This window comes from Propithecus coquereli, unplaced genomic scaffold (genome assembly GCF_000956105.1).
Source record: "Propithecus coquereli isolate 6110/MARCELLA unplaced genomic scaffold, Pcoq_1.0 Scaffold74, whole genome shotgun sequence".
NCBI lineage: Eukaryota > Metazoa > Chordata > Mammalia > Primates > Indriidae > Propithecus > Propithecus coquereli.
The window spans coordinates 1,640,625-1,665,706 of NW_012153507.1; the positions used below are offsets into that span (position 1 = coordinate 1,640,625).

At 37.7% G+C, this 25,082-nt stretch overlaps 1 protein-coding gene across 4 annotated transcripts in view; it reads left to right on the forward strand.

Moving 5' to 3' along the window:
- The window catches only part of KLHL32 (kelch-like family member 32), a 214,394-nt gene that overhangs the window by 25,570 nt on the left and 163,742 nt on the right, over positions 1–25,082 (forward strand). For 2 of the 4 annotated variants that reach the window (XM_012661853.1, XM_012661855.1), the window contains exon 2: positions 23,705–23,792. In XM_012661853.1, coding sequence (XP_012517307.1) covers positions 23,770–23,792 — 23 coding nt within the window. In that variant the 5' untranslated portion in view covers positions 23,705–23,769. Of the gene's footprint in view, positions 1–23,704; positions 23,793–25,082 lie in introns of those variants that run through there. The other 2 variants (XM_012661852.1, XM_012661854.1) reach the window with 1 other exon arrangement.

Consider the following 25,082-nt stretch of genomic DNA (forward strand, 5'->3'; position numbering starts at 1 on the left):
ATGAAAATAGAGACATTGTCTGTCTTGTTTGAAACTGTGTCTCCTAGAGGGAGTGGCACATAGGAGTTAATAACTATTTTTGAATGAATGAGTATTCCTAAAATTCTCATGCATTTCACTTCATTTAAATTGGACCTTCATAGCTCCAGTTCTGACGTTCTGGTTAGTCAGCCTTCTTTTTGTGCCATTCTCTTTCTGCCACCATTCACATCTGTCCACACTTATCACTGTTACTTGCTCACCTAGATCCAGAGCCTCTGGGTCCATTTCTATTGTTGCCCCGCCATCTTTTTGTATAAAGTTGACTGAGTTAGTATTTGGTAATTTCATTTTAATTTTTAAAAAAATTGTCAATATTTTTCACTTGACTCAATGATAGCGAGGCTTTATAAATTATTAATGACATCTGTTATTTCATTAGATAATGTCTTAGAAGTTCCCCAACGAGATTAATGATTTTGCTTTGTTTATATAAAAATTCATAGCATAATTGGTATTGTGATTCAGAAAGCATAACTTTCCTATCTTTCTTTCCCCCTCAATTTGAATATTTTTTAAAGGTATTTAGTGGTATTAGAGTTAAGGAAAAGAAACTCAGTATGTTTAAGGAGTTTGCCACAGATTATTGGAATTAAATATACTGACTTTAAAATTTGTTACTCAAACCGATATTCTGCGTTTTCTCTGATAATTGTAAAAAAATGACTTTAGCATTTTGAGTGCTCATTATATTTTCAAAGTGCCTCATCTTGCTGCTCAGTTATTTTGTAAAAAAAACAAGACAATGTAATATTGTCTTGAAAATTGAGGACTCTTACCACAGGGGTTTTTTTTCAAAGTCAGGATTTTAAAGCGATGCTAATTTTAAGATGAAAATGAAATTTGGATTTCTTTTTGGTTTTGATATCTTGAAGTTAGGATCATGTGCATATCTTACAAGAGACTTAGAAGTGCCTTTTCAATGACAAAGGAAAGTGTTTTTGGAGGTGTCTGGAATTTCCGCATTTGTGGTAAAAAGCCCATTAATTCCCTAAACAAGAACACTTTATAAACAATAAATTTATTAGTAAGTCTTCTAGGAACAAAGCTCATTCTAGCACAGAGATGAGTGGGATGTGGTCCCTGCCCCTATAATTCATAGTTAAGATGTCAGTTAACATGTAGCTCAACCCAGCTGAAGGAACTTAACCTCATGCCCACGTTCTTTATTCTACTTTACATCTTTTTTAAAAAGAAAATTATGCTTTAAGTGATAGCTTTTATCAATTGTCATTAAAAAGAAAAAAACCAGACACTTTGCTTTAGGAAGTCATTTTAATCTTACTCCTTTACATGCTTCCTGGCATGGTAAATGCTATTTAAATATTGAATGAGTGAGTGTGTGAGTTAGTGAGTGAATGAGTAGATGGGTTAGTGAATGATTAGTTATAGTAAATTCTTTCTTATTCAACTTGGTCAGATCTGTTTTCATGGAAAACCAAATATTTTGTCTGGGAGAATTAGCATGTTTATCACATGACATGTGAATGAACATAATTGAATAGATCAGTGTTGTCCTCTTTGCTGTACACATTGATCTTAGTGACATCCCCAAGATGGAAAGCCAGACAGAGAAAAAGAAGAGAAAGGGATTTCACTCTGGCCTAGATCAAGGATTAGCAAACTTTTTCAGTAAAGGGCCAAATGGTAAAGACTTTAAGCTTTGTGGGCCACACGGCCTACGTGCAGTTACTCAATTCTGTTGTTGTAGTGTGAAAGCAGCCATAGACAGTAACTGAACAGTTGAATGTGGCTGTGTTCCAATAACACTTTGTGTACAAGAACTGGTGGTGGGCTGGATTTGGCCCAAGGGCTGTTGTTTGTCAACCTAGACAAAGAGTTGATCTCTAGGTCTTAGACTCTTCAGTCAGCCACTCACTATTCACAGCCTTGGGAGTTTAAAAGATATTGCAGGTAAAGTACACTGTTTAATACTAGATTTTTACATGAATTTCTTAACCGGGCCAAGGAGACTGGGATGGGAGATGCAAAGCCCCTTTAGCTCCTATGGGGAAAACCTACAAGAGAGCCCAGTGGCCACTGTGGCTTCTTACCCTTGAGCCTTACCAAGCAGGAGACAGCCCAAGCCAGTCCTGAAGCACCATCCAAAGGAGGAAGTGGCAGATAATCCAGCCAGTCCCTCAGGAGACCTGATAAGACAGAGACCTGAGCACTTCATATATTACTCTCACTCTACTTGGGATTCACAACAGAAGATATTCTCATGATATCTTAGAATACATGTGATAATAGTATGAAAATGCAGTTTGAGTTGTGTAGACATTTGAGTATGGCTGTCCTTGATTTCTTAAACTTAAGAAAGTCTTGTAATATAAATTGCTCAATTTGAACAAAAAAAGTACTTCCCACAAAATAATATAATTCTGAATGTTTTATAAGTTATATTAGAATTGTGACCCAATCTAAATATAAAATGGTCACATTTTAAATTCAAAACATGATATTTAAAATTTTATTATTAATAATGGGAAAATGTACATCGGTCAGACTCACATGGGCTTTGTTCGAGGATAAGGGAGACTTCAGCAGCCTGAGGAGAACAGGGAAGAAGCCAGAACCAGGTCAGGCTCAGGCTAAGGGAACAGACTAGGATGTCTGTATAGGAGGAGATCACCAGTGGCCCTATACACGTTGTTCCTGGAGAGTCATGAACTTGTGCTGGGTTTAGCTTATGTCAGTGGCTAGAAGTTCAGTGCTGTAGGGGACAGCAGCGGGAGAAAGTTTATAGCTAGTGCTCAAAGTCAGGTGAGCAGTATGGTGATTCTGGATCTGTTTTAAGTGAGCCCCCAAAAGGGCTGGACATGTGAGAGCTGGGTTCTGTACCACCTTACCCACTGCACTGTAGCCATTGTCAGTAAGGGAGTTCCTATGTACCACCTAGCTTGGCTAGGACTTGTTTAGGAAGGAGGCAAAGATTGATTAAAACATGAAAGCCTTTGTCTGTAACTGAAAGGGGCTGATATCTTAGGGGTCACTGTGACTACCATCATCTTATCATCATTTTCAAGATATTAATTATTCAGTATTAATATTGAGCAGTATATGTGTCAGAAACTGATATGTACTATGGATTGTCTTATTTGTCTGTCTCATAAATTGCATTAATTAGAATTCAGCTAATTAAAATGTATACTTCGTGAGGTAAGTTATGTATATTTTTTAGTTTTTATTTTTACTAGGGTTATATTCACGTATGATTTAAAGAGTCAAATAATCCACAAGGCTTGTTACGTAGAATAATAGAAGAGGTGACTGCTTTCAATTCTTTCAGCTGTTTCTTTAGATATACAGCAGATCCTCAATTAATGCCATCTCATTCAACATTGTTTCTTTAAAACATTGATGAGAAAAAAAAATTGATTCCTAGTTGGTCTGCTGTCTGTGTGGAGTTGGCACATTCTTCCCACATCTGCGTGGGCTTTCTACCACATCCCAAACTGTGCACATTAGGGCCATTGGCATGTGTCTGCATGGTCCCAGTGTGTGGGTGTGTGTGTCCTGACCAGGGAGTGTTCCCGCCTAGCCCTGAGCTGCTGGGGTGGGCTCTGGCCACCATGACCCTGAACTGGAATAAGTGAGTAAATAATTATATTACTTGTTCTTACTCATCTTTCTTAAATGATTTATTTAAGAAGGATTTATTTCAGGGTTTAATTTATTAAACACATTTATTTCATTTATTCATTTACTATTTAATAAACACATTTATTTCAATGTTTAATATTAGGAGTGTTTCTGTCTTTATTTAGAAGTTTTGTGTTGCTTTGTGACCAGAAATATGCCCTAGGAACTTAACTCTTCTTTATATCGAACAGCCTGTGGGAAAATGGATTCATTATACATCATTTCTAAGAACCTATTGACGATGGTAAGTGAGAACTTACTGTAATAACTTCTGTATTTCTCAATAACTTGCTTATGTTGCCAGTTCTTGATTTTTCAACTTATTTGAGACTGTTGGTTGATGGAAGATGAAACTTTAGCTCTCTTTGTCCATTCCCCAGCACATGTATGTACACTTCCCACCATCCCTCCATTCTCTCAGTTAGTTACACTGATATTTTGGTTGGATCTTATTTCATTTTTATATGGCTATGACAATCTAAATGCTATTCATAATCAAACCGTAATTTGCCTTTCCTGCACAACTTTGCTTTTCATTAATAATCATCCTGTTTCTTTATTTGCTTAAGCTTTTATATTGTTATCACCAATTCAATCCCAAACTCTCCTCGAATTGTAGATCCATAGAAGCCACATTAGGTTTTCTATTAGTTTCACCTTCTGGAAATCTCTCTGGATCCTTCTGAACTGCTCCAGTCTTGATGTTCTTCATAGTTGCAGTTTTGGGATCTTCCTTCACCGTCACCTGGGGATTTCCTTCATCTCTTTGTTGTGTCAAATCCTTGGTTTCCTGAATCACATCTTCCTTTTTCTCAGTATACTCCCTTGTTTAGGTGGAAAATATCCTCTAGTAACTTCCGGGGAAACAATGTTTAGGAGATAATTGCTTGTAATTTGCAAGTCTGAAAACATCTTTTCTCTATTTTTACACTTTAAAAAAATTGATAATTTGTTCATGTATAGAATTCTGCAGTGGAAAAAATTTTAGTTTTAATTTTCTTCAAATTTTTTTCCATTTCTTTGCTTTGGTGATTCTCTTTGTTCTTTTCAAATTTTCAGAGATCCTTGGATATTCACTTATACTAAAGATAAAAAAAAGCTAGCTGGAAGCTCTGAGGACATGGGCGGGTTTGTTATGCAGGGGCTACCCCATAAAGTGATCTGGTTGAGTTATTTATTTGCAGAACCTATGATGTCAGACCTTTTAGGTTTTTCTGTTGGTTTAGTTATATCCCCCAGGGAATAATCTAATTTCCCTGGATGATATAAGCCTAGCTGCCTGCTGGCATTTGGGAAGCTGAGTGGAGCATGAAAGCTTATGGTCCCACATTTACTATGTAAACTTCACACTCCTGTTTTCCAAATGGCATCTCCACCCTTCACTGCACCTGGTATTCTCCAGTCTAGAGATACTTTTATTTTCTGCAAGAGCAAATGCTCAGTCTGCCACTGGGATGAGACAGGGACAGTAGCCATGTAGTACAGAGTAGGGGAAGGGACCTAGGAGTCTGAACTGCTTTTTAAATAGATTTTCCTCTAGTTTTTCTATTGTCAACTGCCTTAGCCCCTTTGGGCTGCTATGCCTAACTACCATAGACTGTGTGGCTTAAACAACAGATATTTTTTTCACTCAGTTCTGGAGGCTGGAAAGTCCAGGATTAAGGCGGTGGCAGATCTGGTGTCTCTTTATTATAGTTTGAGTGGGAGTATTTCCTTAAGAGAAAGGTGAAACCTGCTTCCTGATTTACAGATGACCATCTTCTTGTTGTAGCCTTACATGATGAAGAGCAGAGAGAGGAAACAAGCTCTCCCTTGTTTCTTCTTATACAGACACTAATCCCATCATGAAGCCTCCTTCCTTATTACCTAATTACCTCCCAGAGACTTCGCTTCCAAATATCATCACATTGGGGATTAGAGTTTTAACATATGAATTTTGGCCAGGGGTGGTTGGAGGGGAGGGAGAGACACAAACATTCAGTCCATAGCATCAGCCCCATGCTGGTACCATCAGTTCCTGAGTCTGCTGGATAGATATAATCCTTGATGCAAATTGGATTTTTTCTTTGAATCCCCATTGCTAAATTGGAATTCACCTTTCTCTCGGCTTTACTAAGTTAGTTATTATGCATCCATCCATTCTCTAGCTTCAATAAGTTTTATGGTTTTTATTTCTTCTCTTGTTCTGTTTGATCTTATAGCTTTACTTTTGTTGTTTTTCAATCTCTTTACTGTGGTTTCAGTGGCGTTATTTCCTCAAGAGAAAGATGGAATTTTTTTTTTTTTTAATTTAACATTCCTAAAATCAAGATGTGTGTTGCAGTCAGTGTAAACATTTGTATGGACTTGTGTCCAATCCGCCATCTTTAACTGGAAGCCTTTTGGTAAGTTCCATTTTTTATACCTCTTTTACTAATTAGGAAATTGAAGTTTGGAGAAGTTTAGTGACTTCGTGAAGGTCACATAGCAGTATTGGAGCCAGGATGTAAACCTAGGCAGTCTAGCTCCAGAACCCATTCTTTCTACCAGTGTACTATACTGCGTCTCCAGCTAGCACAGGTTTCTCATTTTACAAAAGTATACCTTGGGGGCCTCTGTATCTTTGAGCGTGTTATACTTCTCATCTGCACAGCCTTCTCCTTTCTCTCCATCCTTTAGTGCTTCTCCATTTAATCTTCACCCAGCATTCTAACCAATACCAGTCTCTTTCTTTGGTAGGATAATGTGGTGCAGCAGAATGTAAGAAAGCTGGGTTTGTGTCTCAGTTTCACCGGGTACCAGCTTTACCTTCAGCATCTCTGCTTGCTGAGCCTCTGCTTTTTCTTCTGGAAAAGGACCCATTTAATTCTTACAATGCTTGATTGTTGTAAGAACTAAATGTAATAGCACATTTGCATATATACTCCTAGCCTCCACATGTAGGCACTTGAACTACAGTGTTTCCCCAGTTCTAATGCTTTTTGCACACAGCTTTTCAAGGGAAAAAAAATAGTAGAATGTTAATGTATACAGTGATTTAAGGCACAACTCCAGTTTTAGAAATTTTAGAAAGAGAAAATTTGTACATCTCTCAGTAGAAGAAAATACAGAATACCTGATATTGTTAGAGTAATTGCAAATGTGGATGTTATGCCTTATTTTGTAGATTAGACGTTCTCTGAAGGCAGAGACTATTGTTAATCTTTTTGTATCTCTCATTGCATCTTGTTCGGTGACTACTGGAAATATATTAAACATTTAGCAAATATTTGATATTTGTTCATTTCATATTTGTTCATGTTTTGAAATTCAACAGTAAAACCATTTCTCCGTTTCAAAATGGAGTTTGGATTACCTCTAGATCATAGGTTTGGGAACTCTAAACAGTATATTTTTTATTTGTTAGAAGGTAGTCATTAATCAGAGGAGAATGGTCATTTACTGAGAACTTTTTTATAGAGGATTTTCTAATGAAATAAAATGCACATATATAGCATGGTGATGATTTTGCCATATTATAAGGTAATATGTTGTTTATCATACAACTAATTTGTTTACTAGCAAAACACTCAAGATCTACATTGTGCCATCTATAAAGATACAGAGAGACAATTTAATTTAGTTTTAATTGATGAGAGAACTATGAGAAATTCTTTAATAAAAAATTTCTCAGCAATATTTTTTAAAAGCACCTCAGGATGTTATAATTGCAGGTTAGGTTATTGTGACAAGACTGTGTAACTGATCCATGCATTTTGTGTTTCTATTCTTAGAGGAGTGATGGAGGTAAAAATTAAAATAAGAGCTGAAAAGGAGTGTGCTAATGTGACTGGAAGAACTGACTTAAACATATTTTAGTTTGGCTCCCAGTGTCTCTAGCTGTATTCATGAGGGTAGCTAGATACTTTATCCTTGTTCTTACATAAAGAAATTTTTAAAATCTAATGTAACATTTTATTCTTTTAGGGAATGAACTTCATAATATAAACTAAAACATTGTGGTTCAATATATGCAAGTAATCTGTCATGTTCATTTTAAAATGGAAATACATCATACTTTTTTCGGCTCTGGGAGGTTTTGTGAGAATAATGATAGTCCTTAAAGATTCAAACAGTGAATAAGACAGATGTGGATTCTGCCTACATAGACAGGATGACCAAATAATTTATAATCCAAACTGGGAAATGAAAAAGAATAAATGGGGTGGGATTAGTAATTGCACTGTGACAGTATGCAAACCATGACCATCCCAGAATGGATGGTCACCTCATTTAAAGAACTTACTGTCTGGGGGGCAGGGTTATGGGTGGCAGTGAGGCTAGGGCAATAGATCCCCCCACAACAAGTAATTATACAGAGTGCGGATTATGCTATGAGTGGGGATGCATAGTTGCTATTGGAGCATGTAGGAGAGTAATTAGCGTTGACCTGGGAGGACCAGGAAAGGCTTCCCAGTGGAAGTGACATTTGAGCCTGCAGGATGAATAGGAGCAAACCAGGTGAAAAGGAAAGGTAAGAGTTTTGAGAAGTGAAGATGGAGTTACCAGTGCCTTGAAGGGAGAGAACAGTTCAATGTGGTTGGGTAGGTCTACATGACTATGACCAGAAGACAAAGGATTGGGTGACAAAACAAAAGGCTGGGGGCCGGGCGCAGTGGCTCACGCCTGTAATCCTAGCTCTCTGGGAGGCCGAGGCCGGCAGATTGTTTGAGCTCAGGAGTTCAAGACCAGCCTGAGCAAGAGCGAGACCCCGTCTCTACTAAAAATAGAAAGAAATTAATCGGACAACTATAAATATATAGAAAAAATTAGCCGGGCATGGTGGCGCATGCCTGTAGTCCCAGCTACTCGGGAGGCTGAGGCAGAAGGATCGCTTGAGCCCAGGAGTTTGAGGTTGCTGTGAGCTAGGCTGACGCCACGGCACTCTAGCCCGGGATACAGAGTGAGACTCTGTCTCAAAAAAAAAAAAAACAAAAAAACAGAAGGCTGGAACTATTGGCAGGGTTACCATTTTAAGAAGTTTGACTTTATCACAACAGCTTTAAGCAAGGCAGTGAGAGAGACGATCAAGCGAGCTAAGCATTTTTCCTATGTTCATTTGACCATTATGTAACCGGGTTTCTTGGCTGGGACTGGGTCTGCACATTCTCTAGCACATAGAACTGGGTGGTGTTTCCCCTTCCCTCTGTGGTGGATCCAGCAGCAGGGACTGCACTGGAAAGGGTTCAGACACCTGTGGTCATATGTGACAGACGGTCAAGTTACCAGTCTGAAGGCAGCTTGGTAGAAGGCCTGCCAAGGGGAAAAGATCACTTTAAGTTATGCAGGAAGCATGCAAGTACACACAGCTCAGCCTCAGGGACAGGGTGTTGGGAGGTAGAGGTGCTTCTAGCACATGGCTGGGTGGACCCCCGTCTCTTTCACACTTTGGACCCCCACAGTACTTATGCGATGTGGAAGGAGAGTATTCTGGTAAAACAAAGAAACTATGCCTGTAATTTCTTCCAAGAAAGATGAATTTTAAGCATCTGAAGGAAGATGGACACTGATTGGAAAAGTAAAAGCTGGAGGCCAGCTGCTCCAGGGGGGCAGTAGTGGAGAGGCCGCTGTCCCAGGCCCCAGGGGGCCTCTGAGGTTGTGAGTTTCTCAGTGCCACCTGTGGCCTACCTTTGAGCAGAGCACAGGCTGTCCCAGACCTGGAGGCAGTGTGGTCAGCGGGCTTGGCACAGCCTCTGAGCCAGGAGCTTTGAAGAGACTGGCAAGCTGCGTCAGCAGAGGACCCTCTCGTATGTGGACTGCACCTGGCCTTGTAGGCTGTATTGGTTTGCTAGAGCTACCGTAACAAAGTGCCATGGCCTGGGTGGCTTAAACAACAGAAATTTATTTTCTCACAGTTCTGGAGGCAAGAAGTTCGAGATCAAGGTGTCAGCAGGGTTGGTTTCTTCTGAGGCCTCTCTCCTTGGCTTGTAGATGGCTGCGTTCTCCTGTGTCCTCGCACGGTCTTTCCTCTGTACCTGTGCGTCCTGATCTCTTATAAAGACGCCCGTCATTTTGGATTAGAGCCCACCCATATGACCTTTCTACCTTGATTAACTCTTTAAAGGCCGAATTTCCAGATACAGCCACATTCTGAGATATTGGGGATTAGGACTTCAACATATGAATTTTGTAGGGACACAATTGAGCTCACAACAGGGGCCGCCTTGGGAGACACAGCACGTGGGGCTTCCGGGTGCTGATCCTCTGCTGCTAGCTTCTGTGGATCAGGCAGGCCTAGGGCATTTGAGTTCCCTTCAGAACAACCTCAGGTATGTTATTGTCCCATTCTTCACTTCCAGAGCAGAGAGATTACCTTACATAGTCTGTGAGCATCTTAGATTATTGGAAACTTCCTTTGTACTGATTCAAAGTCGATGTTACCTTAGTTCTCCTGCCCTGATGCTAGGAGCTGAGGCTGTTGGTCCCTGGTATCTTTAGCATTTCAGGGTGTGACTGTGTCCTGAATATGTTCCCTTTTTTAGTGTTAGGTGTGGTTAAGGGTTTGGACTCTGTCTTTCAACAAACTACTTGAACTCCTTGTGCCTTAGTATCCTGATCCACAAAAAAGGGGATAGTAGAATGCCTAGTGGATTAAATAAGTAGGGAAAAGTTAGCACTGTGCCGGACACTTATTAAGTGCTTAACAAAGGTCCTGTCATCTTCATCATCACCATCCTTTCCCTTTAACGTGACACTGAGAAAGGACTGCACTGCCACAGACGTGGTGACCCTTGCTGGTGGAAGAGGACTAACATATCTCCCACACTTTTCTTAATGTCACCTGAGAGTTTATTAGGTTTTTTTACTCCTAGCCTCTTCATAGGATTGTCTTTTATAAGATGTTATGTCAACTAGTAATAACTACCAATGTTTATCAACTACTTTTCAGTTTCAGACTCCTTTTGCTTTTAGTTTTATCCTCATACTGGCCCTGAGAGGTATTTATTATTATACTAATTTTATATAGGAAGAAACTGAGCACTGGAATTAACCAACTTGTCTAAGGTTATATGGCTGGTAAGTGCTGGATTTAGGACACAGATTGAAACCTGCTTTTCTCCTTTATCCTTGTTTTTAATTACATACATACAATGTACATGCTTATTGGAGAAACATTAGAAAATATAGATAATACAAATAAAAAACTTTCACATGACAATGATCACATATTCTTATGAAAATGGTTTTATATAGTATGTATTGATTTATTACTTGTTTTCTTTTAAAATATGTAAATATTTTTTCATGTTAATAGGTATATATCTACTTCATCATTTGAAAGTATTGCTTGGTTTTCCACTGAAGGACATACCTTATTTAACTAATCCTTTATACATAGATTACTTCTAGTTTTTGCTTATGTAAACAAAACTCCAGTATAACTCCTTGTATATATACCTTTGCATACTTATCTGATTATTTCCATAGGAGAGATTTCTAGATGTGGAGTGTCTCGATTAAGGGTTTGCATATTTGAAGACTTCTGATATATATTTACAAGTTGCCCTCTGTCCTTGCCTGCTTGGATGAATGCCATTTTCCTTGTTCCCTTTGCCAGTATCATTCTTTGCCATGTGATTGGAAGAAAATGGAATCTTGTTTTTGATTTATTTGCATTTTCATTACTAATCAGATTGATCATTTGTATATGTTTATTGTTCCTGTATATTTCTGATGTTTTGCCTATGTACGATTTTTGTCTATTATTTTCTATGGAACTATGCATCTTTTTCTTATTTATTTATTTATTCATTTAAGAGACTGGGTCTTGCTGTGTTACCCAGAGGGGAGTGCAGTGGTGGGATCATAGCTTACTATAACATCGCGAACTCCTGGGCTCAAGCGATCCTCCTGCCTTAGCTTCCCAAGTAGCTAGGTGTGTGCCACCATGCCCAGCTAATTAAAAAAATTTTTTTTTGTAGAAATGGGGGTCTCAATAAGTTGTCCAGGCTGGTCTTGAACTCCTGGCCTCAAATGATCCTTCCACCTCGGCCTCCTAAAGTGCTGGGATTACAGGCATGAGCTACTGGGCCTGGCCTCTTTTTCTTATTGATGTGTAAATACTGAATGTATTGAGAATATTAGTGAATTTGTCTTCTATCTACTGCGCTTGTAGGGGCCAAGAGAAGACTTCCTCTTTGCCCTCTGAAGGTTTCCTAAAAAATCAACTCACAAGAGACAGATTAATTGGCAAAAAAGCATACAAATGTATTAATGTGCACATTAATACAAATGTACATTAATGTGCACATTAATACAATGTATTAATGTGTACAATAATGTACAAAATCACAGAGTGATTACCCCAACCCCCAATGGGGTGCAGAAGCTAATATTCCATCTTGAGGTTACAGAAAGAGTTGGGGCTCAGAACATGGTCAAAAACAGGTCATGGTGGTAAGTCCGGTTACAGTGGCAAAACAGGCTATGGGCTAGTGAGACAGCTTAGCTAACAAAGGTGGTCTTATCATGTAGATGAAACCTCACAGGTAGCAGCCCTCAGAGGGAATAGATGGTAAATGTTTCTTTCAGATCTTTAAGGGGTCAGACTCACAGTTAATCTTTCCTAGATCCAGACAAGGGAAGGCATGGCTACATCAATGCAGATTTTCTACAGATGCAAATCTCCCCCAGAAAAAAACCGCTTTGCAGAGATGCTTCTGTTTGCTGGCTCTCTGAACAGCCATTTCAAAGTATGTAAAAGAAATATATTTTAGGGTAAAGTATTTTGATTTCCTTCACTCTTTTGACAGCTATTCATGGTCGTACAAATTCCTAGGGTTTTTATTTAAATTTCATGTGACTGTTAAGCTACATTTCTCCTATTTTGATAATTTTTTTTAAATGAAATACAGAAACATTTCTTGAGCCCTGTTAACCTCATCTTGTTAGATTCTACTTGAGGCTGCCTGTCTCATTCAACATGTTCGGTTTCTTCCCTAGCTTATAATCATAAATACAGTCTTGACAAATGTGCCCTCTGTATTTCCATCCAGGTGATAGAGGAGGAGAATTGAACTAATGTGCGTTGTGTTCCATAGTGTATGAAGCACTGTTCTAGGTGCTTTCAAATATGTGAAATGTTAAATATAATAATATAGAAGACCCTGACGCTCTGCTGCATGATTCAATGTGTTGCATAATTTTAAAAAATTTAGCTCTCTCCCCATTATAAATAACAATTTGACTGGTATTATTGTGCTGGGCTAACGTACACTAGTTGTCTGTATGTCCTGGCAACCTTCAATGAGGTCCATCTACAAAAAGACATTTAACCTTTTTTATCTTGCTTTTTTCCTTTTCTCACAGGGTTATAAGAGATAGTATAAGAATATATGTATATGTATATTTGTGTCTTAAGAGCTCATTGACTATATTTCTTATATAATTTTCATATAATCTATATATTTTTATTTTAGATGTGTCTTTAAAAAGAGTAGTTTTATGACTTTTTATAAAATTTGGAATTACTGAACAGAATAATTAAGAGTACAAACTTTGGAGTTAAACAGACCAGGTTTTGATCCCTGACACTACCAATTCCTAATCCTATGATTTTTGGTGAATTACTTATCCCTAGGTTCCTTATCGATCAACTGAGAATAATAATATCTCCTACATCAGGTTATTGTGAGAATTAAATTAGATCATTCGTGTAAAGCCCTTCTTAGTATAATGGCAGCCAAAAAAGCATTTGATGCATGACAGCAGGTGAAATGGTTATTAATTCATGTTTTTGAATTAAAACTTATAGTAGCAGTTGGTTAATAGAAAGGCTTCAAAGTAATGATATCAGGGAGTATGTTCTGAATAATCATGGTTTTTTTATCTTATATATTAAAAGGGTTTCATAATGTTGGGATCAAAGACCCCTGGCTCCTCAAAGGTTCGCCAGAATGTAGGGAGCAAATGTCCCTGTCCCCATAAAGGTTTGCTGAAAAATCACTGACATGCAGCAGATTGATTAATAGGAGGCAAAGGATACAAATTTATTTTAATGTATATATTAATACATGGGAACCTTCAGAATGAAAACTCAAAGAAAGATACAGAGAAATTGTCCATTTTTATGTTTAGGTTCAGCAAAATATGGACAGCCATGTAGAAATATGGTTGGACAAAAAGAGTATGATTTAATGCTAACAGACTGAGCTAACAGATCCAGAAATGTCTGTCTAGATTCTTCTTAGCCTCTCTGAGCATGCATTCCTTCCTTATGGGTATGGGGCAGGGCCCTTTCTGGAATGGAGGTCTTATAGCCTGCAGTCAAACTAGGTAGGTCAGATAATTACTTTATGGCCAGTTTTTACGTAGAATAATTTTAGGTTTTATGGCTGGCTTTTGGGGAAAGGGGTTCTGGCTTTTATGACCTATCTTGGGAAGGAGGGATTCTAGTTTTTATGGGTAGTCTCATGAAGAATGGGACTGAGAGACAGGAGTAGAAGGGAGGGTCAGAGAACTTTTGCTTCAGGGGCCTTCATTTTGGGTACTGTTTTCTGAGCCCCATCAGTAAAAACAGGAGAAAGTTTATTCTTTGGGCCTAAATTTCTATTTAGGTGATGAATTGTGCTTTTAATCACACATTGAACTTTTCCTGTGATAGTTAAGCCATCTTAGTTCTTTTTTATTTAGAGGAGGAACTTGGTATACTCCCTGAAATAGAAAGCATCCTTGTTAATCTAACAGAACATCTAGTATCATTTATTAGGCACTGCATAATGATGTACTGATGTTAGAAACACACTACTTTAGGCCGGGCGCGGCCTGTAATCCTAGCACTCTGGGAGGCCGAGGCGGGCAGATTGTTTGAGCTCAGGAGTTCGAAACCAGCCTGAGCAAGAGCGAGACCCCATCTCTACTAAAAGTAGAAAGAAATTAATCAGAAAACTAAAAATATATAGAAAAAATTAGCTGGGCATGGTGGCACATGCCTGTAGTCCCAGCTACTCGGGAGGCTGAGGCAGAAGGATCGCTTGAGCCCAGGAGTTTGAGGTTGTTGTGAGCTAGGCTGACGCCACGGCACTCACTCTAGCCCGGGCAAACGAGTGAGACTGTCTCAAAAAAAAAAAAAAAAGACACACTGCTTTATGCAATAATCAGAAACCCTAAGATTAAAGAGAAATTATCACCATATGTAAAACATGAAGAAAATAATGACCAGGACCAGTGCATGTATCTCAATTCATTCTATGCTTCTAAGCAACACTTCTTTTCAATATATACTAATTTGATATAGAATTGGGATCAACAAGCCCTTGAGTATATTGAAGAATTATCTAATGTAACCAGTTTTTCTTGTTAAGACCTTTATCTATAATTCATAATTTTTTTCTCTTTAGACTGTTTTCCAGTGTACCACCTCTATGCCTCTTGCCTTGTCTGATGATACCTCCTTTAATTATTGTAAATTGCTGAGATCAGGAATAAATAATACTTTAAAAAATCAGCAGCCATTATTATTAGACATAATACTAAAATAATTAAACAATATATGATAATAGCAAAAATAAACCAGTTTCTTATATATTGTTGGGATTAGTATGAATCCACATAATTAAAGTAGCTTAATTTTTAGTATCTTGTGTTGGTTGATCATATTAACCTAAATTAGTCTGCCTGGTCCTTCTTTCTTTGCATGTGATTAAGACCTATAGGACACTTACTATTTTCCCTCCCCTTTTAAACTATTATGGCTTAATAAGATATTTATTTTTTTCTCTGAAAATATTATATTTTGAAGTTTCACTTCAAAAAGTCTATGAGACTCTGGCAACCTTGAAACATTTTAATAAAAATAAAAACTATCAAGGTTAAACCTCATCAGTGCTATGTATCAAACAAATAATTATATTTAGAAAAAAACTTATCAATAACAGAGGGGGTTATACTAATGAACATTTCCTAAGGGTGAGAGTAGTGTATAATTTCAGTTATGTGAAAGAATTGTTGTAGTTTTGAGAAAGGTTTGCTGTGTTTCCTGGGGGTGAATGTCCAGCTTCCCCTGGAATGCTTGGAGTGGAGGGTCTGAGTCATCACCATTTGTAGAGTGATCTTGAGAATGTATTGGAAGGATTGCTACTATACACGTTTTTAATACTTGCTTAACTTGTCTATATGCTTACGACTTTAAATTTGTGCCTTTAGGCTATGGTGAGGACTAGAAAAAACAAACACCAGAATGTCTTTCCTAGCCTGGCTATGCTAATAAAGATGAGATACTCCAGACTTTGTCTTTTGTCCTGGGCTCTATATTTGTTATGTAATTAAAGTTGCTTACCTCCTAGGTTTTTCACTAATTTAAATAAGGGTTACTAAGAGTTAATGTTATAATTAATTAAAACTACTGGATACCAAAAACCCAGTTGTATATAAAAAGGGTATAAAAATGTGGGTTTTCTTTGATAAAGAATTTATAAAAAGCATAACAATATGATTTTTGTTAAAGGAAAAATAATTTTGCCTAGTTTAGAGGAGGTTTTAAGAATCGTTTTAAATTGAAGAAATAAAAAGAATGACGGATAAAACTGAATGGATATAGAAAGCTGGGAAGGAAAGAGTGGGCAGAATTATAAAATGTTAGAAAAGGTTTATAAAAATCTTACCTTATGGTCAAATTCAATACGATTAAATTGATTTATTTATAAGGTTTTATTAATATTAGCTTTAGCATGAATAATACACTAATATGAAAGTAGAATTTGGTTTTCTCTTTTGAACAAGATTTTCATGTAATATTAAAAAGAGTAAATGATTTTTGTTTATCATTTGAGTAAACTGCAAAAAAAAAAAAGGAGTGGAAAGAGATTCAGTTTGCCTTATGCTGTCTTTATTAGGTCTTTGATTATTTGGGAAATGAATCTTCTCTCTATCAAAGAGTAAAGATTTTTGCCTTTTAAAATCTTTGAATTATCCCTTTGGATGAATAAATGACTATTATTTTATAGTAACCTGTGATTTGTGACAAGTGTTTTGAACCCTTGATATTTGACAAACTTTCCAAAGTCAAACTTTCGGATTATATGTTCAGTCTTTTTGACCTCAAACTGGCTTTTTAAATATTAGAGCCACTGAAAGTCTAAGGTAGACATATTTGGCTTATTTGATATGTTAAAATTATATGGGAAACATTGTCAAGTATGAAATGGTGCTTAACTTTCTCTGGGTTATATTTATATAAATGTTTTATGAATATGTGTTCTGACATTGTATGAAGTTCCTAAATTTCTGATATGTCTTAGTATGTTATCAGTAACAATTACGATTATACTAAATTATTGTATGCTGCAGAAATAACCAAATATTCTTGTCAATTGCATCTTTAACTATGACAATTCTAAGACTTTTGTCATCCACAGACAATTATTATTTAACTTTGATTCTTCTCAAAAGACAAGGAAATTCATGGAAAGGACTCTGATAAGTACTCTTGAATACAGGTTTCTGATTGACTTAGGTAAAAACTTCCAGGACTCTAGTTAAAAAGCTGAGTCATTCATGAGGATTACTAACCCAATATTAAGCAAAACAAGAATTATATGATGCTGAACTGATAGAGGACTGAAATAATTTCTTTATGACTTTTTGTTTAACACATTGCTGATTTTTTGTTTTGTTTTCCATAGTTAAGAAAACCATTTTCTGTTGAACAATTTATAGCCTACAACAATTGAGTAAAGAAGCAAAATGTATCTCTCTCTCTACCTGATATCCAGAATTTAGATATGCAAGTCATCAGGCCAAGTATAATAAGACTAAAATTTATTATGCACATGAATTTGTCTTACTATGATTTCTCTTTGGTAGAAAAGGGGGACAGATGGGAGTGAGAAAAATTATGTTTCAACAAAACTACAAAACTATAACATACCTGTTACTAGATTCTGTTACTAGAGTCCAGCCCTGGCCTTTGTTTTGCGTTTTTGTTATTTGCCTGTAAGTCAGACTCAATCTTGGATTATTACTTGGCTACAAGTCTTTAAAGAAGAACCAGGTTTTAATTTTCTTCATGATGTTTTTAATTGATTCCTTAATGAATTAGATTCCTTTTTCTGTTCTGACACCCAGATTCTCTTTGATTGTCAAATTGTTAGTATTATTTCACTCTCATTGTCCTACTTCCAAGAAAACCAGAATCATGGTATTCCAAAGACCAGAGATGATTCAACAAAGCCTGCAAATCTCCCTCATTTGGAATCCCACTGGGCCTGATCTCTTTTCCATTGCCAGTGCCTCACTGTGAAAACTATACAGACACCTCCCTCTAGGCTCAGGGACTATTGCAGAAGAGGTGGGCTGGTGAGATTGTAAGGGCCTGTGTTGAGGGATGGAATTAGTTCAGATCCTCCAAGTCAAGGATGGACACATAGATGCCTAAACAGCTGGCAAAATGAAGGATTTTGCCTCCTGGGCCATGTGGCCCAGGCATCCAACCCAACCATAAAGAATTTCCTGTTTCCCATAGACTTATAAGAAAATTACAGAGAAGATATTAGGATACCTGGTGACAGAGCTTCCTGCATATAGTTGTTCCCAGTTATGGGGTTTATGCAAATAGACATATAATAAGAAATTTATCAGCCACTTTAGGACAGATTACTAAAGAGACTACAAAAAATGTTGCAGCACAAGTTTCTAAATTTCTTAGCTCAAATGGTTTTAACAAAATACTTATATATTTACATAGCTAATTGATACCAATCTATAACTAAGACCAAGATTACTGTAGTTCAATGCTTATAGATAAGTTAACTTTATAACTTTGCTTTTGGTTTTTGTCTATGTTGCTTAAAAGGTTTTTAAGGGTTAATGTTTACCTGCCCACCTCCATTCCTGTCTGGCCTAAAATGTTTAATCGGCTGTAAGCCTTTGGGCTCTAAATCCTGTGGTCGTAGGGGCAAGGGCCTGGATGGACTTGGGGCAGGTAGCCACACTACCCTGGCAACAATGAGACAGCATAAAAGTTTGGCCATTGATGCTGCCTCTTGGCCAAAAGGGGTAAACGAGAAATAAAAATAAAATCCTAAGCTTCCCAACTGACTGAACAGATTCCCTCTTGGCCAAGGGGGCCCTAGAGAAACCTTAAAAATGAGTTCCTGGCCATAACAGGATGGGAGGTCAGACAGGCCTTGTTACACCCCCTCCCTCATTAACACCATCAGGCTTTCTTCCCTAAGTGTTAAACAGAACAGCCTTTGGAAATATTTGTCCCACCAGTGATTCCAGTCATCCGCTAATGCTGCTCCTGCCTTGTTGCAGTATCAGCACAACTGGCCAACATCCTTCCTGATAAGAGACCACTGACCATGGAGTGGTTCTGGCCAGTCTATGGAGGATGCACAGACAGGGTTTTTATGTCCTCTGCTACACTTTTTGATATCAGAGGGCTGAAAACTCGACCCTTGGATCATGCTAATGCTGCCATTTTCTGAACATGGATCCTATGAAGCTGCTTAGAGCTCATTTGTGCATGTTTCTCCTTTCATAAATATTCATGACTCCTCCTATGGCTTGTTAAGTATGTATAATTGGCCACCCCACTTAGCATAAATTCCTGTTCCCATTGTTCCTCTGTTGAAGTACAGGCTCTCGCTCCTGCCCAAGGCAGTTGCTTTGCAGCCAGTCAGAATGGCCACCCTGCAGGCTACAACCCTTTATGAAAAATCTCTCCTTTCCAAATTTATGAAATCCGTCATTTTCTTCAGTTGACGGTATTAAAAAGGTTAGTATTTGGCATGTGAACTACATTAGCAAACAGTGAAACAAAAGAAAAAATTCACCTACATACCTGTCACCTGAGCAAATCACCGTGTGATTTATATTTGTATGTATAATAAAAGGAGACACAATTGATGTTTACTGAGACCCTGTGACATATCAGTCCTTGAACTAGCTATGACCAGGTGATATCTGTGTTTTTAGAAAATGAAATTAAGGCTTGGAAAAGGTAACTAGCTGAGTGTGGACCATCTACCATGATGGTAAATTGATATGTGAACAGGGCTCCATTTTGTGAAATATTTGCTTTATTTTTGTTTGCAAGCTAGATTTATTGGTTTTATTATTAACCACAAAGACTGAAATTTGTGGTATTAGTCTTTTGGGGGTCAATATGTCAGGTTTCAGTCTGAAATGTCGGTTCTTGATGTGCTCATGGCCAAAGAATGACGAGACGCACCAAAGTAAGGCAAACACGAAAATAAGGTTTATTGAGGAGAGAAAGATAGGATTATAGAGCAAGAGCAACATATAGGTTTACAGAGAGAGCATGATACATACGCCACAGATGATGACTGGACCCGTTGTTGCAGCAAAGGGAGAGCAAAAGGAAGGGCAAAAAAGGAGTTGGTTATGATCTGCATCTTGTTTTGTAGTACCTGAATTGGCACCTCCCTCGTGGTTCAGAGGTCACCATGGAACCACTTTGGACAGTTGGGAGTTGCATTATCTGAGTCTTACTGTGCATGTGGGGTGTTCTAGGTCACTTCTGGACTCTATGGTACCTATGCTGCTTGGCCAGTGGGCTAGAGAGTCCTCTGCATTCTTTTGCAGTTGGTGTGCTAAGTTCTGATTGGCAGATTTGTAGAGTGTTCCCTCCTCCCTCAGGTATGGCAGTAGCTCAGGGCAGGATCAAGGTGGGGCAGGACCAAGACGGGGACCCAGACCCACCGTTGTCCTTCTTTCCATGTGGGGCAATTGCACTAAGGCAAAGCACCCACTTTCATCCCTAGGAGACCTGGAATCCCTTGCTAACTATCTAACAATTACATGCTTTGAGAAGTACCACAGCCAGACTTTACACTGTTAAATGGAAAGCACTATACTTGCTGTAGGGGAGGGAGAAAATCTTTTTTCACTTTATCCATCTTAGGGTCTCCAGCTGGGTTTCTGTAAATAAGACTGGCAAAGACAGATTAACAAGAGAAAAACAAACAGAAGTTTATTAACATGTGCATCGCACATACACATGGGAGCACCCAGTGATGAGTACCTCAAATGAGTACCCAATATGGTTAGAACTTGGCCTTATATACCATCTTGGGCTAATCAAAGGAAAAGGGGTTTTGGGCTTCTGGATCACAGAGGGAGCTATGGGATGGTGACCAGGAAAAGTATGGTAAACAAGAATTGCTTAGTAAGATTTGTTTTTCAGATTGAAGTCAGTGCCTTTTCCATTGATAAGAGTTGTTAAGAGTCCTCCACTTCCTGCTACAAGAGAGGAAGAGACCTTTTACAAATGGAAATTTCCTTTATAAATGTAAATTTTCTTTACAAAAGGAAAACTGTGCTTTATGTTTAGAGCTTTTCCTGCATCTGCTGGTTCTCCATGGCCTTTAGCTCAAAATAATCCATGTGCTAAAGAGGCATATTTTGGGGTGACATATTCTGGTACCCTTCCCTGTTTTGTTCTTTTATAGTGGTTATGCTGCAGAGGAAAATGCTCTCCTTCCTTTCCAAGTTCATTAAGCCGAGCTGAGAAGCTGTTCAAGAGATGCTTAAAATTTTTTAATGTTTGTATTTGTAACTTTTTATAAGTATATTTTATGTCTTTAAGTGATAGTTGATGAAATTAATAAATTCTTTGTTCACAAAGTATTTATTCAGTGGTTGACTACAAAGCTCTTAAGGATATGCCCAATGACGACACCTATTTGAACAAAGATCTTAGAGGAGCTTGACTAGAGTTCGGTCGTCAAGGAAGAGACTCTTTGTCATGCCAGTGGGCTCAGAAATTGTAGATGGTCACAGTTGAGAGACCTTGAAGGTGGTCACTCTCAATTCTCAGAAAAAGAACCATCCCATATGCTTCCAACCCCATATAGCACTCCCCTCAGTGTTTGTTATAAATGGGATTCTATCTCCAATAGTGTGTGAGCTATTGGATACCTGGAGGGCAATTTCAGCCTTTCTTCTTATTGCTCTGCTTCATAATGCCCTGCCAGGCTGGCCTACCTCTGAATCATTTCAGGTTTCGAAGGAAGGGAACAGTAGCAGACTGGCCTGGATCTTCCTGAGCTCATGGGACGAGTTAAGAGCCTTGGGTTAGGAAGTAATCCATGTCCCAGGCATGGAAAAAAGTGCAATGAGGTGGGAGGAGGGAGTAGCGGTCTTTCTGGCTGGAGCTTATAAGTAGCCATGCTGTACATTGTATTAACTATAAGGGAAATTTTTATAAAACAAATATATTTGCCTACAGGTTTTAATTTTAACATAATAAATATACTTAGCAAATAATCAATAACATGCAGTAAAACAGTAAATAAAATAAAATCAAACCTTTTTCAGTGGTGACTCATCCTTAACACATATTAACTCACCTTTAAAATGGCATCCATTTCACTAAATTTTATAAAATGTAGCAGATTGTAATTAGATTCTTTTAGAGAAGAGCTAATTTAGTGACTTGATCTCCAAACAATGAATGTCTGTGGAAGGCAATTTCATTTATCTTACGATTTTTAATGATTGTGTTTAGTATGAAAAATGTCAAATTAGATGTGCCCTTTCATTTGGGATTATTTTAACTTTTAGGATTTTTGTTCTCTGTTCACCTGATTATTGGGAATGTTTTGAAAACATTAGACTTTTGAAAAAGTTAAGCTTTTTCATCTCTCTATAATAATAAATATTCCTTGCAATTTTAAAACTCAAGTGTCCATCTCTGTTGGAGTTTGTGTTAGACTACAAGAGCCTGGGGTTTATAGCCCAGATTCTGAAAGGAAACTGTAGCAACGTTAGGTTGCTAAGCAAATCTCTTAGCTAATTAAACAATGTACCTTGAATTATTCTGACCGCCTGTGCTGGTCAGTCATAATGGATCAATTAAAAATGACACTCACTTTTAGGTTTGTCAAAACTTAAATTACAAATAAATGAAAGTATAGACATCCTATTTTTAATAATTAAAAATAGAAAATAAATAAAAATATAATTCTGTGAAAAATGTTCAAAACAACCTAATATGAAATAAAATGGAATATTTAACCAAACATATATTACATGAAGTATTATGCAATTGTACTAATTGAGGCTTTGTATACAATTTAACACATACTATATTTTAGTCAAATTGCAAATCATAGCTTTCTCTTTTATACAAATCAGCAGAAATAGGCACAGCTTAACATACTCTTTTCATAAGCATTTTCATCCTGTTATTGCTTTTCAAAATAAAATTGAGACAGAAGGAAGCCTGTTTAGCTTATCCAGATTATAATTAATTCTGCCACTTGGGTATATTCGAAAATGAGAGCTAGACCCTCTAATGAGAGTTGTAAAGTATAGTCATGGACCAGGTCCCAGACTATTGAAATAATTTATTTTTCTCTTTAGAGTTACATCAATGATTAAAAACAAAGGCAAAGGTGGGGGCAGGGACTAAATGAGTAAGTATATAGCCAAGGAACAATTTCAAGCCTGTCAACTGCATCCTATTATATATTTCAGTTATGCTAATCCTGAAGTTCCTGTAAGAATCCGTTTTTCATTTCCTACTAATTTTTATCTTCTCTTTGTGTTATTTTTTTTCATCTAATTTTCAGAAATCTGCTCTTTGAATAGAAAATCATATTTTTGCTTAGCCAAAAGGCACTTGATTTTAACTTACTTTCACTAATCATGTTTGGAAGAAAAGTAAAATCTCTATAAAGGACAAATCAACTAGTATTTGTGGTTTAGAGCCTTATAGCTTTATTTTATCAAATCTTCATTTTTCCCTTTTGCCATCTGATATTTTAGTTTTTACTTCAACTTTTAATTGAAGTTGCTATTGTCGATTCTCGAACACATTTTACTTCCTAGTCTTTGAGGCTTCAACAGTATGAAAAAACTTGAAAACATCTAGAACCGTTGCTTGTTGAAAGAGCCTTGTGTAGAATGTTCTGTGTCAACAGTAAAACTCTCCAAGCTGCCTCCGTGGGATCCTAAAGCTTTAGCATCATGAAGACCCAGAGCATGCTTTTTTTTGCATTTAGCTCAGTGTATTCTTTTTTCTTGTTTTATTCAGCTGGAATGCTTACAGATTCCTCTGCAAACTTCTAAGACTGAGACCCTGAGGAACCCAGCTGGAGAATGCCGTCTGAATGCTGCCTCAGGTACACCCTGTATAATGTGTCCCTGCTTAGTGTCCTGAGCCCGGACATTGTTGCGCTGCCCATTCCAGGACCCAGCACAGAGTAGGGGGCGCTCAACACATATTTGAAGGAATAAACAGACTAGTCAGAGCTTTTGTGAATTTAATATGGAGGCACAAGGACTAACTGCTATGACCTAGTTACTGGTCAAACCTACAAATGATTGATGATTCTTTATATGACACTACTTTTTAATATCTTAGGATGCTCACCTCCCTCGAACAAAAGATATACTACTATAAAGATATATAATTAGAAAAAAGAATCAGAAAACTACATACATATGAATATTGTCCCCTTTAAAGTAATCCCTTTGAGGAGTCCAGTGCTTATTCTCAAGTATTTCGTGGATATTTATTAGAGTCAAGCACTCTGGTGCAGGGGATCCAGCTATGAATAAAACAGATATGGTCCCTGCCCTCTTAAAATGTGTATTCTGTGAAGGAAACACATATTAACAAATAATCACACCAGTAATGAAGCAAATCTAGTTGTGAAAAGTGCTCTGAAGGAAAAGTACAGGATAGAGAGAGGAAATGCCTTCCTGAGGAAGTGCTCTCTAACCTGAGATTTGAAGAGGAAATGCCCTGAGGCAGGAGGGAGCTTGGCACATTCCAGAAAGTGGGGGGCAGCCAATGAGAAAATGGATGAGGTTTGTTTGAATATTCTCACCGAGGTAAATCTGAGTCATCCTCCAGGGAACAGTCAAAAGATCTTCAGAGCAAAGAATAAGAGATGTGATAAACCTGGGGAATATATATTTTTAAAAGAATTGGGCCTGTCTATTAAATAATGAGACCAGCTTCCTTCCTTCCATGACTCTGAAGCTATTAGAGATGACTAGTTCCAGAAATGTGTTCAGAAATGGTGACATTGCTATACCAGGTGTAACGCCTCTGCATCCTCTATGTGAGTCTGTTGCTCTCCATCAGTGATTTTCAATGGAGGATGATTTTGCTACCAGAGCACATTGTGCAATGTCTGACAACATTTTTGCTTGTCACTGGGAGTAGTAGGGGTACAATTGGCCAGGAACTCTGCTAAACATCTTATCAATGCATAGGACAGCCCCCCCCCCATGAAAAAAAAATCGATCTAGCCAGAATATCAGTGGTAGCAAGGCTGAGAAACCCTGCTCTAGATCTGGCCTCCAGCCAGTATAGCACATGGAGACCATGGTATCTGTCTGCCACCACCTCAGCCAAGTTATTTATTTCTGGCTACCAAGATTAGTGTGCATCCTTAAAATGA